The sequence below is a fragment of the Balaenoptera physalus genome (genome assembly GCF_965194825.1).
Source record: "Balaenoptera physalus genome assembly, chromosome: 3".
NCBI classification, from domain to species: Eukaryota; Metazoa; Chordata; class Mammalia; order Artiodactyla; family Balaenopteridae; genus Balaenoptera; species Balaenoptera physalus.
In genome coordinates, this window is record NC_138890.1 from 27,476,077 (window position 1) to 27,496,151 (window position 20,075).

At 36.6% G+C, this 20,075-nt stretch overlaps 1 protein-coding gene across 6 annotated transcripts in view; it reads right to left on the bottom strand.

Moving 5' to 3' along the window:
- RANBP17 (RAN binding protein 17) overlaps nucleotides 1-20,075 on the bottom strand; it is a 306,501-nt gene that overhangs the window by 93,857 nt on the left and 192,569 nt on the right. For all 6 annotated transcript variants that reach the window (XR_014262049.1, XM_082456403.1, XM_082456404.1 and 3 more), the window contains 2 exons: nucleotides 1,318-1,391; nucleotides 209-289 (listed from right to left, as the gene is read on the bottom strand). Coding sequence is in view for 5 of the 6 variants with exons in the window: in XM_082456403.1 (XP_082312529.1) it covers nucleotides 209-289; nucleotides 1,318-1,391 (155 nt within the window). In the remaining variant the exon portion in view is untranslated. The remainder of the gene's footprint in view (nucleotides 1-208; nucleotides 290-1,317; nucleotides 1,392-20,075) is intronic.

Consider the following 20,075-nt stretch of genomic DNA (forward strand, 5'->3'; position numbering starts at 1 on the left):
ATTGTGACTCTGAATAAAATTTTCATATTATATAGCTAATATAAATCTTTCAAAATTATGCATTTACAGATAAGGCTAAATGAAAGGCTTTTTATTAAAAAAAAAAAAAAAGAACACTTGAAAAATTATAAATAAGGAAAATACCTGGCCAATAGAATGCACTTGTTAGGTTGTTTATGTACAGTATCAGATATAGTAAAAAGGATATCCAACAGAAAGGTCATTTAGGAACTGAAGAGTCCTTGAAATGACAGGCTCACATCTTCCCCAGTATTTAAGGTTTGTAACACTAAATATGAAAAAAAAGTTTTTAATTATAATGAAGGTATTTGTTTGTGTAGGGAGAACATGGAAATACACATACACTCATGTCAGTTAAATGACCTAAATCACAAACATCTCATAAAGTGGGTTTAAGTATCAATGGAACATTTTCTATTCTTTTCATAGCATATTCAAAATTATATACAAGCAATGCACAATGAACACTGCTCTCCAAATGGTGTATTATTCTATAAATTTAGTTTTGTAAATTAAAAAGTTGCCTAAATGTTTCACAGAAGAAACATTAAGTTTGTATCCAAAATAAACATAGTAGGGAGTGACAACAGGAGTTACAAAGGAAGTCAAACAGAGACTCACAGTTACTGCCAAGAAGTGAACCATCAAATTTGTGGTTCCAAAACTCACTTCCTATGATCATGATTGTTTATCTAGCTTTGTTCTCTGCAAGTAAGACAGTGCTACCTATCTGTTACACAGATGAAGAAAGATGTCAAGTGGAGGCATAGAAGTTTAGGCTAAGTGTACAAAGTTATGTCTATGACCATAAACTAGTTAATTTTGCTAATATTGTAAGGATAATTTAAGGACAGTTTCCATGAGTATGTCTCTGATAGCCATAGGTTTCTACTGAAATCAATGAATGCCCTGTCTGAAGGCAACCAAATCTCTCTCAATGATTCCAATTTGCAAGAATCTCTTGAGTTGGTCTTTAAAATTGAGTATTTTCTTTTTAATTAAAAAAGGCAGTCCAACTGAACTGAAGAGTCAAAGTCTGTAAACTTTTCAAAAACATGTTTTGATCCTGCATGCTGCAGTAGTACGGATACCTTGACAAATAACATCTTTTGGATGGTGAATTTTAAATACGTGAAATTAAGTTTCAGATAAGAACAATGCTACCATTCTAAGAATTAAAGCATAATTTAAAAAGTCTCTTATTAAAAATTAACATTTCTGGAGAGATTTAAGCACAGTACAAAGGTCAAAGCAACACAACAACAGAAAAATCAAAGAACCAAAGCAGGGACTCACATTTTCATCATGAATGTTTCTAGAACATGGTTGTCATCTGTTATTCCTAAGACTTCTGACATACGGGCATATACCTGCATGAAAACATTTATTGTTAAAAACTTTATCATTAACATATATTTTCAAAAGACTATTCAAATTGAACAAATGTAAAGATTTAATGCATTGTTGCATCCACACTGATGTAGGGAACGAGTGGGGAGAACAAATGAAGAATTTAAAAAAATTTTTGTAATTTAAAAATTTACCCTCCTCTTTCTCTTCCAGGAAGCACCTCCCTTATTTTGAAATATATATACACCCACATAAACCCACATTCACATACTCATTTTATTCCCAGCATACCACATAACTTTTTTTTTTTTCTCAAAGTGGTAATAAAGCACCCCTTTCTCAAAGGCAGGCATATGTATGTAAAGGGCTGGAAAGTGGAGTGCCTCAATAAAAGATTCCAACATTTAAAAAATTTCCATCTATTCCAGATTTTAGCAAGCCATCAAATAATTCAGGATTATGTTAGGCAGCTATAAAAATAAGGATTTCAAAAATACGAGGAAGTTAAAGAATTCATAGAAATTCTCCTCAAGTATCTCTCAATAAGCTCCCCCAAATATACAGATAGGTCTTACTTTCCATGCTGAAACTGAAATCCCAGGCTCAGGGATTCTCTGCTGAATACATCGGGGCCTGGGAATCCACTAAGCTTCCCATTAGGGAGTGATGGTTGCAGAGTTTGGGGTGTAACATTTCAGTTCCAACCTAAGCCACATTGAGCTTATAAACACATATCCCACTACAAGTGGGAAAATGCCACTGGCAGCCAGTGGAATATTCCCTCTAATAGCCTGGCAAAGCTGAGAGGTGGGTTGACACCTTCATACTCCCTGATGCTCTGGTATGATTCCAGGTTATCTCTGCCAGACACCAGCTGTATGGGATTTCTCTTCTCTGATTTGATTCCCTGTGATTGTGTTCTCTTACTCTCTCCTGATCTGCCTATTTCCTATGGTATGGCAACTTAGCTTTCACTCCCTCTGCCTTTTGTTTTTCTTATGTAAACACTACCTTGATATAATGTCATAGGTTGTGAAGGTGAGATAAAAATCACAGGACACCACAAATCATCCAGAGTTACATGGTGATACAGGGGAGGAAAGCTGTTCATTGCAGAGATCTCATGTTTGGATTTTAAACACTATTCAACCAGAAGCTTGTGTTCCAGGCTTTTGACTTAAGTCCTACGACCAGGAGCTCCTCAGGCCAGTAGAGTGAATCAGAGGGAGAAAGAGAGGGAAAGGAAGGGGCAGGTGAAAGAAGGGGCAGAGGGTAGAGGGGAGAAGCTGGGGGAGAGAGAAAGAAAGGAAGATTGAGATTCAAGTTCCTGTTGCTTCTCCTGCTAACTTCTGAGCCCTAATTGAAAAGCATTTCAATTCCAGTATCTGTGACTTGGCTCATGAGAGTAGGCCTTTATCTCTTGTAAGATCAAAGCTATCACTGTTTTTGTAAGATGTCTGCTGTGAAGAGGGAGCTAGGGAGAAAGAACCTAGGGAGGTTAGTTACCACCAAATCCTCAATCATCAGAAACCTTTAAGCCCATAGAAGGCTCAAAGGAAGAATGGTTGTAAAAGGGGAAGTTTCCCTTATCCCAACATGCTCCAAAAGCTCTCTCATGAATGGGAGTAAGTCGGGCCCCTTGGAAAATCTTATATTGATATGACTATAGCACACAAGGCTCTTCCCAACTTGGCCCCAACCTACCTCCTCATCTATCATTTCCCTCAACCTGAAGCCACAATGAAATACTCATGAAATACTGAGGCTTCTCATGCAATTACAGATCTCTATGAGTTCATGTGCTGTTCATTTTTCCTGAATCAGCCTTCTTCCTCCTCTTGCCCTGATTCTCATTCAAAAGTCATCTCTGAAGCCTTCCTTCCATTTCCAGGTAAGGTAAGTTGTGCTTCTCCTTTATGTTCCTATAGCGTCTGGTCCATTCCTCTAGCATGGTGCTTTTCACATTGTAATTGTTTGGGTGTCCATCTCCCCTACTACACTGTATTTTTATAAAATAAAATTTTACACTTTCAAGACTTTACAAATGCTATTTTTTATGGCAAAGATCAAATTAATCTAATTTTGATTTTGCCCATGCCACACTGAATAACAGAAATGTAACAAAAATGTGATTTTAAACATTAAGACATTTAAACATATTAAAAATATTTTTTAAATTGATAGTCCCTGCAAGGAAGTTTTCTGTTGTGTCTCTGGCATTCAAGAAAGAAGGAATCTAAGCAGGCAGGTCTGTTGTGCTCTGCTGTCAAAACAGCTTCTCAAAGCATCAGATTTGACCCAATAAGATACTGGAAAAAACAGTCAACATTGACACATGGCAGTGCTTTAATCCACAATTATCCTTGTAACTTGCACCATTCCTTTTATCATCCATTAGCTTTGATTCCCATTATCCCATCTAGAACTGTGTCAACGCTTTTGTCCCTGGGGATTTCTCTCCACTACTAGGATCTGACAGCCAAGCTTGAGTACTAAACAGGATCATTACCTCTTAAATCCACTTATCTGATCTACTGAATAGTAAATTGAAAAGCTCATTAAGAGCAACAATCTGATTTGTTTTCACGTGTGACAGGGTCATTTAAAATCAATGTATGATTACTGCATTTCTTTTAAAAGACCGGCTCACATTTTCCAAGGCACCTTATCATTCAGAGAGCATGCAGATAATATGAAAATGTCTTCGAACATTTGAAATGTAGTTATACCATAGATACACATAATTTGGGGGTGAGGACTAATCTGTCCAGTGAGGAAATATCTATAAGATTATTTATCATAAAGCACAAGTCAATGAAAGTTTTCTACTGAAAAAATTCTTACACAATATTTAGGGGTTTTCAACATTTTCCAAAACTTCTATCACTTTACCAAAAATAATTTTTATGACAGCAAGAAGAAACTACATCACAATACATACTCATTTTAGGGAAAGATATAGGAGTTGGCGTAAGAATGCAAGAAAAGGAAAAAAGCTCACTTTCAGTTCATAGATTCCTAATCTTTTATTTCATAATCAATTAAGATAATTTGATCATAGTGAAAAATAAGCAAAAATCTAAGAAATAAGAGACTAATAAGCCCATTTGTGTTATCCTTCTCTGAAGGATACAATGAAGTTGAATAAATCGTTATGCTCTTGGTTATGTGTTTCACATAACCTAGTTTTTGCCTGTCAGCCTGTGCCTTCCTCCCTTTCTTCTTCTTCTTCTTCTTTTTTTTTTTTTTTTAATATGCCTGTCTTTCTGTTAGGCTACAAACTCCCTGAGGGTGGAGATGATGCTCTGTCTTTTATCTCCCATGCCTAATACTCAATAAATGTTTGTTAACTGAATAACAAGAATGTAATGTTAAAATGTGTATTTGGGCTGATTCCATTTCATTCATAATTTTGTAACAAAAGGAAAACAACCAATAAGAGGTGTGTTTTTTTACGAAGAATTTTTTTTTCCTGTAAAAATAATATATTCCAAATTATACTCACTCAGGTGACCACTGGTAAAGTTTTGTTATTTAAAAAGATATAGTTCTTTAAAATTATTATTATTTTTTAATTGAAGTACAGTTGATTTACAATGTTGTGTTAGTTTCAGGTATACAGCGAAGTGATTCAGTTATGTATATATATATATCTATTCTTTTTCAGATTCTTTTCCATTATAGGTTATTACAAGATATTGAATATAGTTCCCTGTGCTGTACAGTAGGTCCTTGTTGTTTATTTTATATATAAAAATATGTAGTTTCAATGCTTAAATATTTCTGGAAGAAGCTCTCCCTGTAGATTCAGTAAGAGGAGCTCTCTCTCCTCCTTTGGATACTCAGAGCATCCATTGTTGCTGGCCTGTTAGTGGCACTTCTCATGTAATAGCATATTATCTTGTTATAGCACTAATTTTCTATGTTTATATGTGTTTCCTCCATTACTTCAAGCACGTGCCGCCTGAGGGCAGGGAAATGTCTATTTCTCTTTACATCTCCAGAAGTACTCAGAACACTATCTCGATAAACTTAGCAACATAGAAAAAGCACAGGTTTTGGTCCCAAAGATAACTGGATTTGAATTCTGCCACTAACTAGGTGTTACTTAAAGTCTCTGAATCTTGGTTTCCTATCTGAAAAACAGGAATAATAATAAAACCTACTTTATGGGCTTTTGGGAAGATTAAATGATGATACCTAACACAGAACCTGACATTTAGCAGCTACTCAACAAATGCTGCTTCCCTTCCTACCCCCTTTCATGGACCCTTTCTAATAGTAGGTGCTAGTATTGTCAGCTACTACCTTTCCAAGAGAAAGCTCATTACATAAAAAATAACAGAAGGGTAAGAAAGGGCTTACCTTGAAGACTTTCACACAGAAAAAAGGTTAAAACAAACAAAACCCTAAATTTGTATTAACTTTGAAATCTTGCTAATCATGGTCAGAAACGGCATTTGTTAAAGGCATAAAGCTTCAAAATTTCATGATACAAAACCAAATTCTTTCTACTTCTAAATAGTTATTGTCTTAGAAGGTAGAAAAATTACCCATTTTAGCCAGTCATCCATCTCTCTGGCTCTTGAAATACAGGAAGTCATTAGAAATGTAAGAAATTATCATTATTACAGACATATGAAGGCATGCTCCTAAAAAACTGTCTTAATATGTTTTCTTATCTCTAGTCATTCTACTGTGAAGCTTCTTTTAAACTTCAGAAAAGAGCATTTGGATATGTATATAACACTTCAGTGACCCACTTATGTTCTTTAACTTCTCAACTAATCAAGTGACATATAATGTCTGAGCATATGCAGGTAGTTGAAATGATCTTATATCTGGTTTTTAAAAAAGAAGCCAGACAAGATAAGAAAACCAGACAAGGGAATACACATACAAACAGCAATAAGGTTTTGAGCTGTAAATTTAATTTAATAAAGAACAAAAGCATGTGCTGTGATAATTTTTAAAATTGCTTTCTTTTTCCAATCCTAATCCTTGGTCTTGGGTATCTGCAGTGTTGTCTCTGACATTCTGGTTATAACTTTGAAGAAACTAATTATGTCAATCCTTAAATTTGAAGTAGATTACAGAACTGGGAAACCCAGAATATTAGTTCCTAAAGGTTGTATGGATAGATAATGACAGTCACAGAAATTCAATAACAGCCCTCTATGAAATGTACTCAAAAGCACCGCATGAAACAAATTAAAAAGAACAATGAATCTCTCATTGTGTGCAAATAAGAAAATAAGAGAAAACACTGGTTCTATAGGTTTTCATAAGAGTTGTTACAATGAATTAAGATTTTGGATAATGAATCTTCAGAAAATTACAATAAGTTAATACCCTTAGGCCTTCTATAAATGTTTAAGATGTTATAACTTCTCAAAGAGCTTTTATAAGCAGGCTCAGTGCAGAAAATTAGCAGTGCTGTGGAAATCAACAACAAAGTATTTTGCCATCAGATGATATACTTTCCTGAACCAATTTAGTGTAAAAAAATTCACATCCAATAATACAAAATTGATACCATAAAAATTTAAAAACTCAACAATTATGAATTTTAAAGTATTGTTTTAATCTATTGAAATGACTTATAAATCAAGATTTTTATTCTTTATTTTTTGAATTTTATTTAATTTATTTTTTTATACAGCAGGTTCTCATTAGTTATCCATTTTATACATTTTACTGTATATATGTCAATCCCAATCTCCCAATTCATCCCACCACCACCACCCACCCCCCCACCACTTTCTCCCTTTGGTTTCCAAGATTTTTAACTGAATGTAATTTGGTAAAGCAAAACCTGTCACTGGAAAGCATTCAATATAATAAAAGCATTAATGTTCCTTAGGAAAATAATTTTGGAACGGAGTGTGAACTCACTTATCATGAGTAAGAAACCAATTTCCATATTTTTGTCTTAGGCTTCAAGTGCCCTTGAAGCCAATGCAGTGCTCTCTATATGAGATCCATTAAAGAGAAAGGGAGGGGAGGGAGAAAAAGGAAAGGTGTAAGAGGAAACTAACAGAGCATTTAATGACTTGGATCTAAAGAGTTTGGAACTAAAGATATTGAGCTCTCTCATTAACGTTTGAAGCAGAATAAAACATGATCGTCACAATTAACTTGTGACCACATCAAGAGAATTAATAGTACAGACATCATTGTTGCATATTAAATACATAAACTTAGTGATAATGAATAGATCTACATTAATCTTGGCTGACTAATTTTTCCATATCATTTAAAATAACATCACAAAATACAGGACCAAAATCAGGTAAAAAAATCTTTTGCTAAAATTTAATTTTAAGACCATAATTTACTTTGGAAACCAAGCGGTAAAAGGTTAGGAATCTGCCTGCCTCGTTCAGTGGAATACAGAATAACATCTGATAAAGAAAAGCTGGCTATGGAGATATAAAATAAATATGAATGTTAAGTATTTATTTCAATTAGAATATCTGAACCTACCATCTGTGGTGGCCATCTTGCTAAGGGGACATGTACCTAACAAATCTCTTAAGAGGCGTTCCCAATCTGCTTGAATAAGCTATTGTATAAGAAAACTTGGAGCGACCACTTTGGCCTCACATTTCCTTCGCTCCACATCCTGTGGCACAAAGCATGAACTCAGCAGGCTGGGGTACAGGGCTGCCTGCTGCCTTGTGATAATCCCCTCTCCCAGTAGGGGCCTCCACTGATGCATGGCTAAGAACATGCTTCCTCTTTTGCTTGCACCCCAGTGGGGTTTCCATTCCTCACTTGGGCCCAAATCCAGACTGCTAAGGAAGGGCTCCAGATGCCGCCAGATATATTTTTGGATTAGTTTCTAAACAATCATTTATTAGAAAGAGGAGTACAGGTACAGTGTGAAAACCAGCAATACTGGTAATTTTGGAGAGATTCTTTCCCTCCTGCCCCGACCAGATCTAAGGTCTAACTACCACCTGTTCAACAGAAGCTGGCCGTTTGCCCCATTTTCCTTCAGGGAGCCACTGACTAAGGATCTCCACCAGCATGAACCTAATGTCTCCCGACAGGCCTTCACTAGCCAAGAGGGACCTGGGTCGAGAGCACCAGTTATTGGTCACAGGATACACAGTCCATAGAAAGACTCCTGTGGTGCAACCAGCTGAAAGCCAACTAGAGAAGATGGGGAGTGTACATTTGTCCTGACACAGCTTTGTTCCCGCTGGCTGCCAATTCACTCCATATATGGGGCCAAGCTTCTGTTAAACTAGTCTTCTGTGGCTAAAGCCATGGTAAAGTCTTGGGTAAATATATTATCTTTCCAAGCTCATACAGTAAGAAGCGAACCATGGCTATGGCACAGGACTACTGGAAGAAGGTTTGATTAATTTTGGTAGAAGGTTTTGAGATCATGGTTTGAAGGGTCATTTCAGGCATTTGATTCATAACTCTTTGCAATACCAAATTTATAAGATGACATGATTACATTTTAGAGCAAAGAACTGATGCGGGATGAAGTTTGTGAGAGAGTGATGGTAGAGGTGGGGAACTGCGAAGTAAGAGATTTTGTTTAATCCTTTACACCTCTCATAGGTGTCTGCCAGAAACATATTCTGGCACAAGAGATACATGTGCTCTAGATACCGTTCAATAACAGATGCTATTCATTGTAGCCAAATACAACTTTCTCCTTTCAGGTATGAATAACTGGTTAGAAACGTTATAATCAAGAAACCTAGGCTGCTTTCATACTATGCAATCACACTAAACAGAGGCTTCGTCGTTAATACTACCGAACATTAGCTGACTATCGAACATTTCGTTATAAAACACGCACACTGTAGGATTCCACAGTGCATAAAAAAGGGAATCAAGAAAAATGCACCCCTACACTTATCCCTGTGCACGTGCCTATTTTAATCATAGGAATCTGGGGCTGTGGTGAGACAAGCATAAAGACTGGTGATCCACCACAATAACCAGCAGCTCAACTCACCTGAACTATTTTCCAAGCCTTCTCTGGAACTCTGGACACATCACTCCTCAGGCGTACATCCTAAAAAGCACAGAGTTTAGGGACCTGCCACCTGGCGTCAGGGATAAGGGAAGAGCAGAAGTCCTTCCCAACTTCCGATACGGGGAGAATGTGGCTCAGGATCTTTGTGGTTGTCACTTAAAATATTCATGGGACTTTGATTTTATTCTGGAGGCTAGGATCAGAGGCATAGTGAAGTGCTGTTCAAAGCCTGGATGTGGTTATATGGATTACAATGGGTTTGCCTCCATGAAATAATTCAAGAAACCAATTACTAAAGGATAGCCCTGAAAAAGAACAAATTATAAATAACACCTAACAGAACTATTTTCAAGAATCTCTTAATACTGCTGTTTCCCATGAGGCACTCTCATTATGCAAGTGTGGCAACTGGGGCTAATGATATAAGTAGGCCAAGTCAACTTTTGAAGGGTAAAAGTATATGCTCAATAAATGAAACTCATTTCTGTCGTCACTCAGAAGGTGAAGCAAATCACATTGAGTCTTCCACCACTTAATCTAACTCTTGCACACACACTCTGCCTCCACCCTGCCTCTCTGAAACATGTCCCATTTCCTACATCCAAAACAACTGCTGTACCTTCCTCCTATGAGCCACTCAACTCTCTATCCCTTTAGGAAGGACAACCTGACAAAAAGAGTAAAGGAATAATGGCCCATGGAATGAAAAAAGGGCTGCCAATGACATTGTGCATATTTTTACTATTCTGTCAAATCTGCTATTTTCATTATATTCTCAAACTTTACTCAAAAACGTTGATCCTATAGTCCTTTGTAGCTTTTACTTTCTGTCTCTCACACTAGCCTAGTTAGTGAAAACTTTAACTTACCCTAAATGCAGAGGATCAGAGTTCACCTTCTGATGGCCTACTGACGTCTTCAAACACTAGTATCTTCAAACACTAATAAACACTTCAAACTTTCTCTGAGGAGGCAATATATGCAGCAATAGGCTAAGTACCGCTTCCATCCTAGTCTTCCTACTGAATACTTTTATGTTGAAAATTAGCTACAACATATGCAAAAGTCTAACTGGTGAACAAAGACAACATGCAGTTGCCCAGGAAGCATAGTCTTCTTTCAATAAGAAGACAGAAATGAGCAAGTTGAGTATATATTTCAGGTAACTTCAACTAGGAGGAAACACAGAATGCATGTCTAGTGCAATGCACACGGGATACTGAGTGAGACTACTACTTGCTAGCCTAGCACAGTGCTTGGCAGATAACAGACATTCAATAAATATTTTATTTAATAAATTAACTCTATAATTCTAGTAAAATTAGTTAGCCTCTAAGAGTCTCAGTTTCTTCATCTGTAAAATGGAAAGAATAATATCACAAAGTAGAAGGCAGTCTAGTGAAGTGGTTAAAGATAGATTCTGAAGCCCAAGACAAGTTGGATTCCACCACTTACTGAGTGATTTTGAGCAAACTGCTTACCCTCTACACCTTAGTTTTCTCAAATATAAAATGAGGATGACAGCTGGACCTAATTTACAGAATCTTTGAGAGGATTAAAGCAGTTAACATATGTAAAGCACTTACAACTGTCCTGGTACATGGTAAAATTTCCATAAAGTACTGGCTATTATTATTGGGCTGGCAAAAAAGTTTGTTCAGTTTTTTCTGTAAGATGGCTCTAGTAGCACTTAGTTGTCTTTAACTTCATTCGAAACAATTTTGTTAGATTGTATGTGGCAGCTGTCACATGAGCGTGCATTTAAACAAAAACTTATCAAAATTGGTGAATTTTTGTGTAGCCACTTTAATATTGAAGATGGAAGAAAAAAAGCAACATTTTCAGCATATTATGCTTTATTATTTCAAGAAAGGTAAAAACACAACTGGAGTGCAAAAAAAAGATTTGTGCAGTGTATGCAGAAGGCGCTGTGACTGTTCGAACGTGTGAAAAGTGGTTTGCGAAGTTTCGTGCTGGAGATTTCTTGCTGGACGATGCTCCGCGGTCGGGTAGACCAGTTGAAGTTAATAGCGAGCAACTAGAGACATTAACTGAGAACAATCAGAACATGGGAGATAGGTGACATACTCAAAGTATCCAAATCAAGTGTTGAAAATCATTTGCACCAGCTTGGTTATGTTAATCGCTTTGATGTTTGGGTTCTACGTAAGTTAAGCGAAAAAAACCTTCCTGACCATATTTCCTCATGCGATTCTCTACTTAAACGTTATGAAAACGTTCCGTTTTTAAAACAAATCGTGATGGCAATGAAAAGTGGATACTGTACAATAATGTGGAACGGAAGAGATCGTGGGGCAAGCGAAATGAACCACCACCAACCACACCAAAGGCTGCTCTTCATCCAAAGAAGGTGATGTGTATATGGTGGGATTGGAAGGGAGTCCTCTATTAATGAGCTCCTTCTGGAAAACCAAACGGTTAATTCCAACAAGTACTGCTCCCAGTTAGACCACTTGAAAGCGGCACTCATCGAAAAGCGTCCAGAATTAGTGAACAGAAAACGCATAATCTTCCATCAGGATAACATAAGACCGCATGTTTCTTTGATGACCAGGCAAAAACTGTTACAGCTTGGCTGGGAAGTTCTGATTCATCCGCCATATTCACCAGACATTGCACCTTCAGATTTCCATTTATTTAGGTCTTTACAAAATTCTCTTAATGAAAAACATTTCCATTGCCTGGAAGACTGTAAAAGGCACCTGGAACAGTTCTTTGCTCAAAAAGATCAAAGGTTTTGGGAAGATGGAATTATGAAGTTGCCTGAAAAACGGCAGAAGGTAGTGGAACAAAGCAACGAATAGGTTGTTCAATAAAGTTCTTGGTGAAAATGAAAAATGTGTCTTTTATTTTTACTTAAAAACCAAAGGAACCTTTTGGCCAACCCAATATTATTGTCATCAAATGCTGTATTATATACAGCACTGCCAGCACAGTGTCAGGAACACTTGGAAAGTTTTTAGCACACAGTATGCACCAAATGAACATTAGCTATTAGCCATTAGAATATGTGCTCACTAAATGGCCACTATTACTATTAAGTAAGATAGTCAAACATTAGTCTGGCATTAAGATTATGAGGCATGCACCAAGATGACGGTCCCTTTTATTTGTGCTTTATTTGGCCTAGATGGTGGAAAATAAATATTTCTTCTAAACTGGCATGTGAGTAGCTTTAATAGTGGTTAAAGAAGAGGGAATAGAGGGAAGAGAGCCCCAGTGAAAGACAGACTAACTCCTAATCTTCTGTCTTCTACCTATAACTTCTATTTTACAGAGGAGGAACAGTAAATGTGATGGGAAAGGAGACAGGAGGAAAACAGAATGCTGTGTGGTAGCAGGTGATGTTTTATCCCAAGGGCTCTGTACAACCTAAGTTCCTGATTTCAAAGCCCTCATCTTCCTTTTTGGAGTCATCACAAGTTCCTGTTTCCTGTCTGCAGGATAAGTTCTCATCTCTGGGTTAAGTAGATGATTTACATCCCTGTGTCCAATAAATTACCAAAGTCTTCCCAATTCAGGTAAACAAGTCCATCCGATTCTCTGAGTTTTCTTTGCTAAATTAAATGCACACAGACAAGGGGTTCCAGAACATCATCATTAGAGTTTTAAGTTATCAAAAAAGTTTTTGTGTGATAGGCCCAGTAAGAACAGAAAGGGGCTGCCTTTCATATATAAATATAATATTGATCTCTGACACTAGACCATGGGTTGAGTTGCTTCTCCTACAGTAGGGTGGATTTTAGCAGATATCTAGGATCTAGCTCGATTCTCTTGTGACTGATGGCTAGCCAGAACTAGAGGTCCAATCTGTGGTTGTAGTGATGAGATTTTTCCTCGGGAAGTAAAATAGCAAATATGGGGATGAAGCTTGTGATGATGGTCTTATCAATCATTACACTTAAAACTGATCATGTCTGGACTCATGTCTAAATACCTACATAGGTAATGTGATACACTGGAAAGCACACTTGGGTTTAGGGTATGATGATTTGGTCAAAAACCCAGGACACCAAACAAGTTTTTAACCTTCCTGAAATCTTTTTTCATATTCTGCAAAATGAAGGTACTCCTACCTACTAAAGGGAATATTGCTGAGAAGACTAAATGAGAAAATGTAATAAATAATGCCACAAAGTGGAGTGAAGCACAAAGAAGAAACCCAATACAGGTTAGATTAAGGTTGGAAAGAAACATGACCTCAAATGCTATTTCCTAGGCATTTCTCAGTCTACATTACCTGAAAATACAGAATTTGTCACTTAACAGCATGGATGATGTTTTAGTACCCAGTGCCTTGAACTTTAGGAACTTCAGGAATGTTAAGGTTGGAGAGTATTGTATAAGTAAGGCAGCTGCATCTGCTGGGGAGAGTGGTATTACAGCCCATGTCTCAGAAATGCAAATAACCAGAAAAAAAGGACAGTTGAGAACTGGGACCAACAAGCATGAAAGCATTTCTAATGAGTCACTAAAGTGGGCTAAGAGGCAATATGGAAGGAAGTGGTCATGTACACTTGGAGATAGGAAAGGACAATAAGTGGCTGAAGGCTTAAAAAAAAGGGTTAAAACAAAAGTTGAAAATTGCAATTTCTCAGTAAATGTAAAGGCACCAGTGCACTAAGGTATTTCGCACATTTCAGCACCGTCTATCCTTTTACAATTTTCCTCATCAAAAGGTGTGGGAGGTTGTCCATGGAAATGCATTTCCAATTTTGTAATGCGAGTCAATCAGAAAATGTAATCCACGTTGGAGAAAGTCGTTTCAAAGCCAACTTTGCTTAAACACATCTATTCAGTAAAGCAAGGGATACTGGGGCTGGGGAGACACACAGGCTTAAGGGAAAACAAAATCCCAATAAGTAGCCAAATGTGCTTCTATTATTTCAAGATTCCTTCAACAGAAACATTATGGGAAGATAAAAATTAGGAAAACACTGAACTGAACTAATTCAAAGTGTTAAAAAAATATTTTGCATTTATGTTTTATAACCAAGTGCTTTTCCCACATTTGTCCCAAGGCAGCAGATGAAGCGCTATATTCACTACTGCTAATACTAGCAATTGGGACACGCTCTTTGGCAAGGCAGAAATAAGATAATTGTTCAACATAGGCTGGCTTTTCAGAAATACTGGAAGCACTGCCTGTAATTATAGACATCTGTCACTGCTAGCCACTCAGTACTAACCCTGACATCAATATACAACCATAGCACTAAACTGCCTGCAGGCATAGCAATGCAGACCAGATACGCTAGGCAGGCAATCATCTGCTTCATCCAAACTATCTGTCAAGGGTTCCCAACCACAAATAGCTCTTACATTTTGTATCCTTAGGATAATATGTTGATTTATTTTAGATTCTCTAATATTTACAGCCTAGGCCATCTACTAAAATAAAGAAACAAAACTTATGGCTAATGGAGGCAGTTACTGTTCACAGTCATCATAAAAGGTCATAGCTCAACCCTCAAATGTTAAAAATTGATGGCAGCTTTAACCATGTGCTATCATACAGATGTTTCCTTTTGTAGAGGCAATTATTTTCAATAGCAATTCAAAATGGTAACTACAATCTTTCATCAGCAAGTATGTTGCCACATTGATCTAATAGAAATGCTCATATTTTAAGAGCTTTTTTGAGAAGTAAAGGTAAGTTTCAGCGATGAGTACTGAAGAATCCAGATTGTCAGTTTGGGTTTAGCTGTACATATAATACTGTATCTGGAAACATTTTTTTTTACGTACACAGATGATGTAACGTCTAAAAACTAGGAAATGATATTGAAGGATAAAATACTTGGTTAATGAATGAGTCAACTGACATATAAACTTGCTGGGTGTAAAGCTTATTGAAATATACATGTACATCTACGTTCATATTTTTAAAAGCCCAAAGACACACTGTAGCTTTAAATGTCACTCTCTTTTTTTTTCTTTTTAAGCAGCCAGGGAAGCAAGCTGACAATTATTAGACATTTAGACTAATCAGGAATAAACACTCACAATTATCACAATGTGTTACTGAAAACCCAGATATTTCTTGGTTTGATCACAACAGCCTATGCTGAAGAAAAACTATTAATTACTGACAGAGAGTGAGCTTACAAGTGAGCTGCATCTTAAAAACCTCTTTTAAAATACAATTGCTAAATGCCTTACAGTGCTGTAATGTGAGACAGGTTCAAATCTTATTACTTCACTGAAATTAAAACCTAAGTTTTAATACTGTTCAAGTCGAACAATGATTCCACACTTTATTGCTTTTGAAATCCCTTGATGATCATAGGAAAAAATGCCCCCGAGAAAAAAGACTGTTTTCGATAAACAGAAAATACAGTTTGCACTCTTAGCCTCTTTGTCATCACAAAAAAAGGATTTAATGCCAATTCTTTAAAAAAAGACTTTTTCCCCCCACAAAATGTGCACCTTGTGTGCCATTTGTAAAATCAGTTCACTTTTTTTTATTTATTACTGCAGCGCGGCAAGGCAATAAAGAAGCTACCGATAGCTAATAAATTACGTGCCTTTTAAAACAATTCTCTTGCTACAAAAACATGTAACTACAAAGGTTTACATTTACATGGTACATCACATGAAATGTCTGTATTTGTGTTTTATTAATCATTTTGGCAAATTGTGGACTTTTACCAAATAGGTGATAGAAAAAACACAGTGATTCACAAATGTCGACGTGATATAAAATAAAAGCCTTTCTAGTAAACTACTCTTTTGCTGTTTGCACTTCTAAAAATCCTCCAAAATTTATTTTAAAATATGTTTTGATAAACTATTTTATGCATCAAAAAGGTACTCAAAGATGTTCTAGTCAAGGTTAATTTAAACTTTACTCAGTGAATACAGAGACCTACAAAAGTACCCTTTTCCTGCTTAATTTATGTTCCTAGTATCATTCAGTCTTAAAAATCATAGCTCCTAGGAGTTACTTGAGGACAAGTTATAAAAGGCAAGATCACTGGATGTAAGGCAAAAATGCCCTCAATCTGTTCCTTAATATATTTTCTTAAAAAAAGATACAGAAACTTATTTTTTTAAGAAATACTCACATCAAACAAACATGTCTTGTTAAGTAATAATCTTTCTTTTAAGAGAATATTATCTTCACGTATCCAAAAGAACTGCCGAAAAACCTTACTTTATGAAAGAAAGTAAGCTGTTTGTTTTTCTGGTTGGTTTATGTACAAATGAATTTTGAACAGTCTGTACTCTAATTCCAGGGTTAAACTGTTAAATTAATCAGGGTATTTGCTTAATGCTCTCACCCTCTAATCTCATGATGAGCATGAATTTATGAGGTAGTGTATTGTCTTTTATTATTAATTTCCTCCATTTCCTGTAATAGCTATTATAGCTGTGGCTTTTTTTTTTGTCTTATACCTACAAAATTTCAACTTTGTTCAATTATGTATGATGAACACTGCTTCAATATTCAAAGCACAAACAACTTTGATCCATTTCATATTTACTTCAAGATGACGGTCCACCATACAAATGAATAAAAATTCTATATTCTCTAGCACTCCATTTCTCCATTCAGATCTACTTTTTCTCCCCTTCTTTTGAAATCAGCTTGATTATGATGATTAACAATTAGGAATTCGTGGAAGATATGTTTTTTGAAAAGTTCAATGAAATAATTTTATTTCATTTTCACAGACTTTTTAGAGGGGAATCATTACCACCATAAATAACTAATGTCCTATAAACCACATATCTTTACATGTAGAGAACCCAGGTATATTTCCTTATCTTCGGTTTCTTTTTAATAGTATTACTCATGTTTATTGAAATCATGACCTTTCCCCACACTGTAGCTGACGTACAATGATAAAATTCTTAATTAGCAACCAAGAAAAACAGCTGACAAAATATGAACTTTCTCTATGGCCCTCTTCTCTCCCTCCTATATCTCATTGACAAAATTTCATTTTAAATCTTTAGTTACTTGAATTATCCCTTTTGGCTGGGAAAGAGCTCATTCAATGTGGTGTCTCCCTTAGATCACTAAGATTGTGCATTCAAAGCAGGTAGGGCAGGTATCATGAACTCCATTTTTTTTTAGATGGGGTTTAGAAGACGGCTCAAGAAGGCTACCCAGTGAAATGGCTTGTTCTCCAACTTCCTACTCAATGGTTTTCACTAATTGACAACAGTGCTTCCTAGCTACTAGGAAAAAATATGTATTCATGGATATTTATCGTAGAAAATCCAAATTAAACTTTCTACTGGGTGCTATTTTATTCAATGCATGGAGAACAACCTTGCCTTATATCTGGCACCTATTTGACAGAGGAGGAGTGGTGGGTGGTTCTTGGTGCCAATTGAGAGGGGTAGAGGAACTCATTTGTTTTACTAATTACCATCCTATCAGGGATGGAACATTTACACTGTCACCAATTTGTTAAACTGTCTGACGTGTACTGATACTTAGATTTCTTGGTCTTGTTTTGCAATCTTGAATAGGAAAGTGGAAAACATAAAGCTGGACTCTTCTGGTCTCTTTTTGCACCAATATGCAACTCCTCGTTCTAGTTTACTGACCTGTTTATTTAATGCACAGAACTGAACGACACTGAAATAAACCCCAAGCATCCCCCCGGGAATCCTTCCTGGACTTTCCCAAGATTACATTAGGTATTTTCCTATACGTTCCCACTGTTGTTCTGCATATCAAATATGGGCCTTATCATATCAAACAATGATGCCTGTCAGCTGTCTGTGTTCTCCACCTGTCTATGATGGCAGGACTATCTCTCTTTATAATAATAGTCAATATTATGGCCCATTGTTTAGCACATAGTAGGCAATTACATGTATTTGTAATGTCTACATGTTTTTTCCAACACCACCAAGCAGTTCTCAGGGGACACTACTTGGATGTCTCACATCCAATTAAGGGCTCTGTCACACAAGACTGCTCCTAATTTTCAAACACCAATTGAAAGTCCCCAAAAAAAGAAAGTAAGAAAGTCCAGGTAGTCACCTGTGCTTCTGACCAACTAGCTACAGATCGAAGGTTCCAGGGACTTCTTCCTTGGGTTTGATTAATTTGCTAGAGTGGCTCAAAGAACTCAAAGAAACACTTTATTTACTAGATTACTGGGATATTATGGAATGATGTAACTCAGGAACATCCTGATGGAAGAGATGCTTAGAGCAAGGTATGTGGAAAGGGGTGCAGATCCTTTTCTAATTTACAGTCCTTAAAAACGGAACATTAGCTGGTTCCAATCCACTGTCTCCTAATAAAACACTGCTCTAATTAACAACACCTACTTCAAAAAAATGACTAGAATCAGAATAAAATTTCTGTTTTTGTCACCATGAAATTTGACCATCTCACCCTACCTAACCCATATTCAATCAATAGCGACAGATATACGATACGTATCTCATACCTAGGATATTGCCTCTGTCCTCAAGAATCTCAAACTTTGTTAAGAAAATAAGGACACAGAGCAGAACACTTAAGGAGCAAGACTGGGAATCAGTTAGTCATTTAGTGAATTCAGAGTTAGATTTAAAGGTCAAATCTTGTGCATGCCCCTTCCTACCACTGTGTTCTTAGTCAAGTTACTTTGTGGCAGAACTGGGGTTAAGAACACCTTTATCATAAGATTATTTTGAGGCCTACAAGATATAATGTATGTAAAAGCTTATTATCATAGTGCATGGCATATAATAAACAATAAACGAGTGCTAGCATTGCCATTATCATTATTATTTAACTAAGTTTTAATGAATATGATCCAGGTATTAAGAACTGTAAGAGTGCATGCTGGAATAGAACACTGAAGGATGGAGATTGCTGTGGGGTAAGCGGGGGGAATGGGGAGGAGAAAAAAGAGAACAATGTAATCTAAGATAAAGATGGTGAGAGTCAGCTTGATAGAGGGGATCTGTGAAAACTAAAATTGGCTAGTAGGTGGAGCTAGATTCTGGAGGACCTTAGAAGCTGAGGACTGTTGGCTAGATGAAGGCAACAGAGAGGTCTCTGAAGTGGGAAGGGCCCTATGATAAAAGTGGTGTTTAAGATTTGTCTGACTACAGTGTGTGTGATGGACCACAGCCAGAGAGGTCTAGCTTTTATTTTTCTTGAACCCTTTGTTGTCTCTGACATCATGTGTTCCCTCTTCTTGATATTTTTACCTTCATGGACACAGTATTCTTGGGCTTCTCACTTTTCAGTTCTTTATTTTCCGTTAGAAATGTTTATTTTCCACATCTTTGAGCTGAGAGCGCCCTTCATCCTTATATACCCAGTTCCTTGGGGGAGGTTCATCTGTTCACAAGGTTTCAATTAAATATGTACCCCCCCAAAACTCTAAATCCATAGTTCCAAAAGTTAAGTACTGAATGTGGAAAAGAAATTCCTCTCTACCTCATCTGTATTACTAAAGAAAAGTAGTTAGGGTTGGGAATTGAAAAGAAAGGCCAAGGTGGCAAAATTGTGACAATTTTGGCTCTATTTACTTGAACAAGAGGGAAGTCTGAGGTAGGCCAGGTAGGAGACTACTGCCTCTGTTAATTATGTAAGAACACAGCATATCAGCTAAAGGCTCATTTGGTTCTTTACTGTCTCTGACTATGACTCCGGTGACTTAGCCTCCAACGATGACCATTAACCTCAGAAGGTTAGAGATGGAGCCCAGAAGTTTCT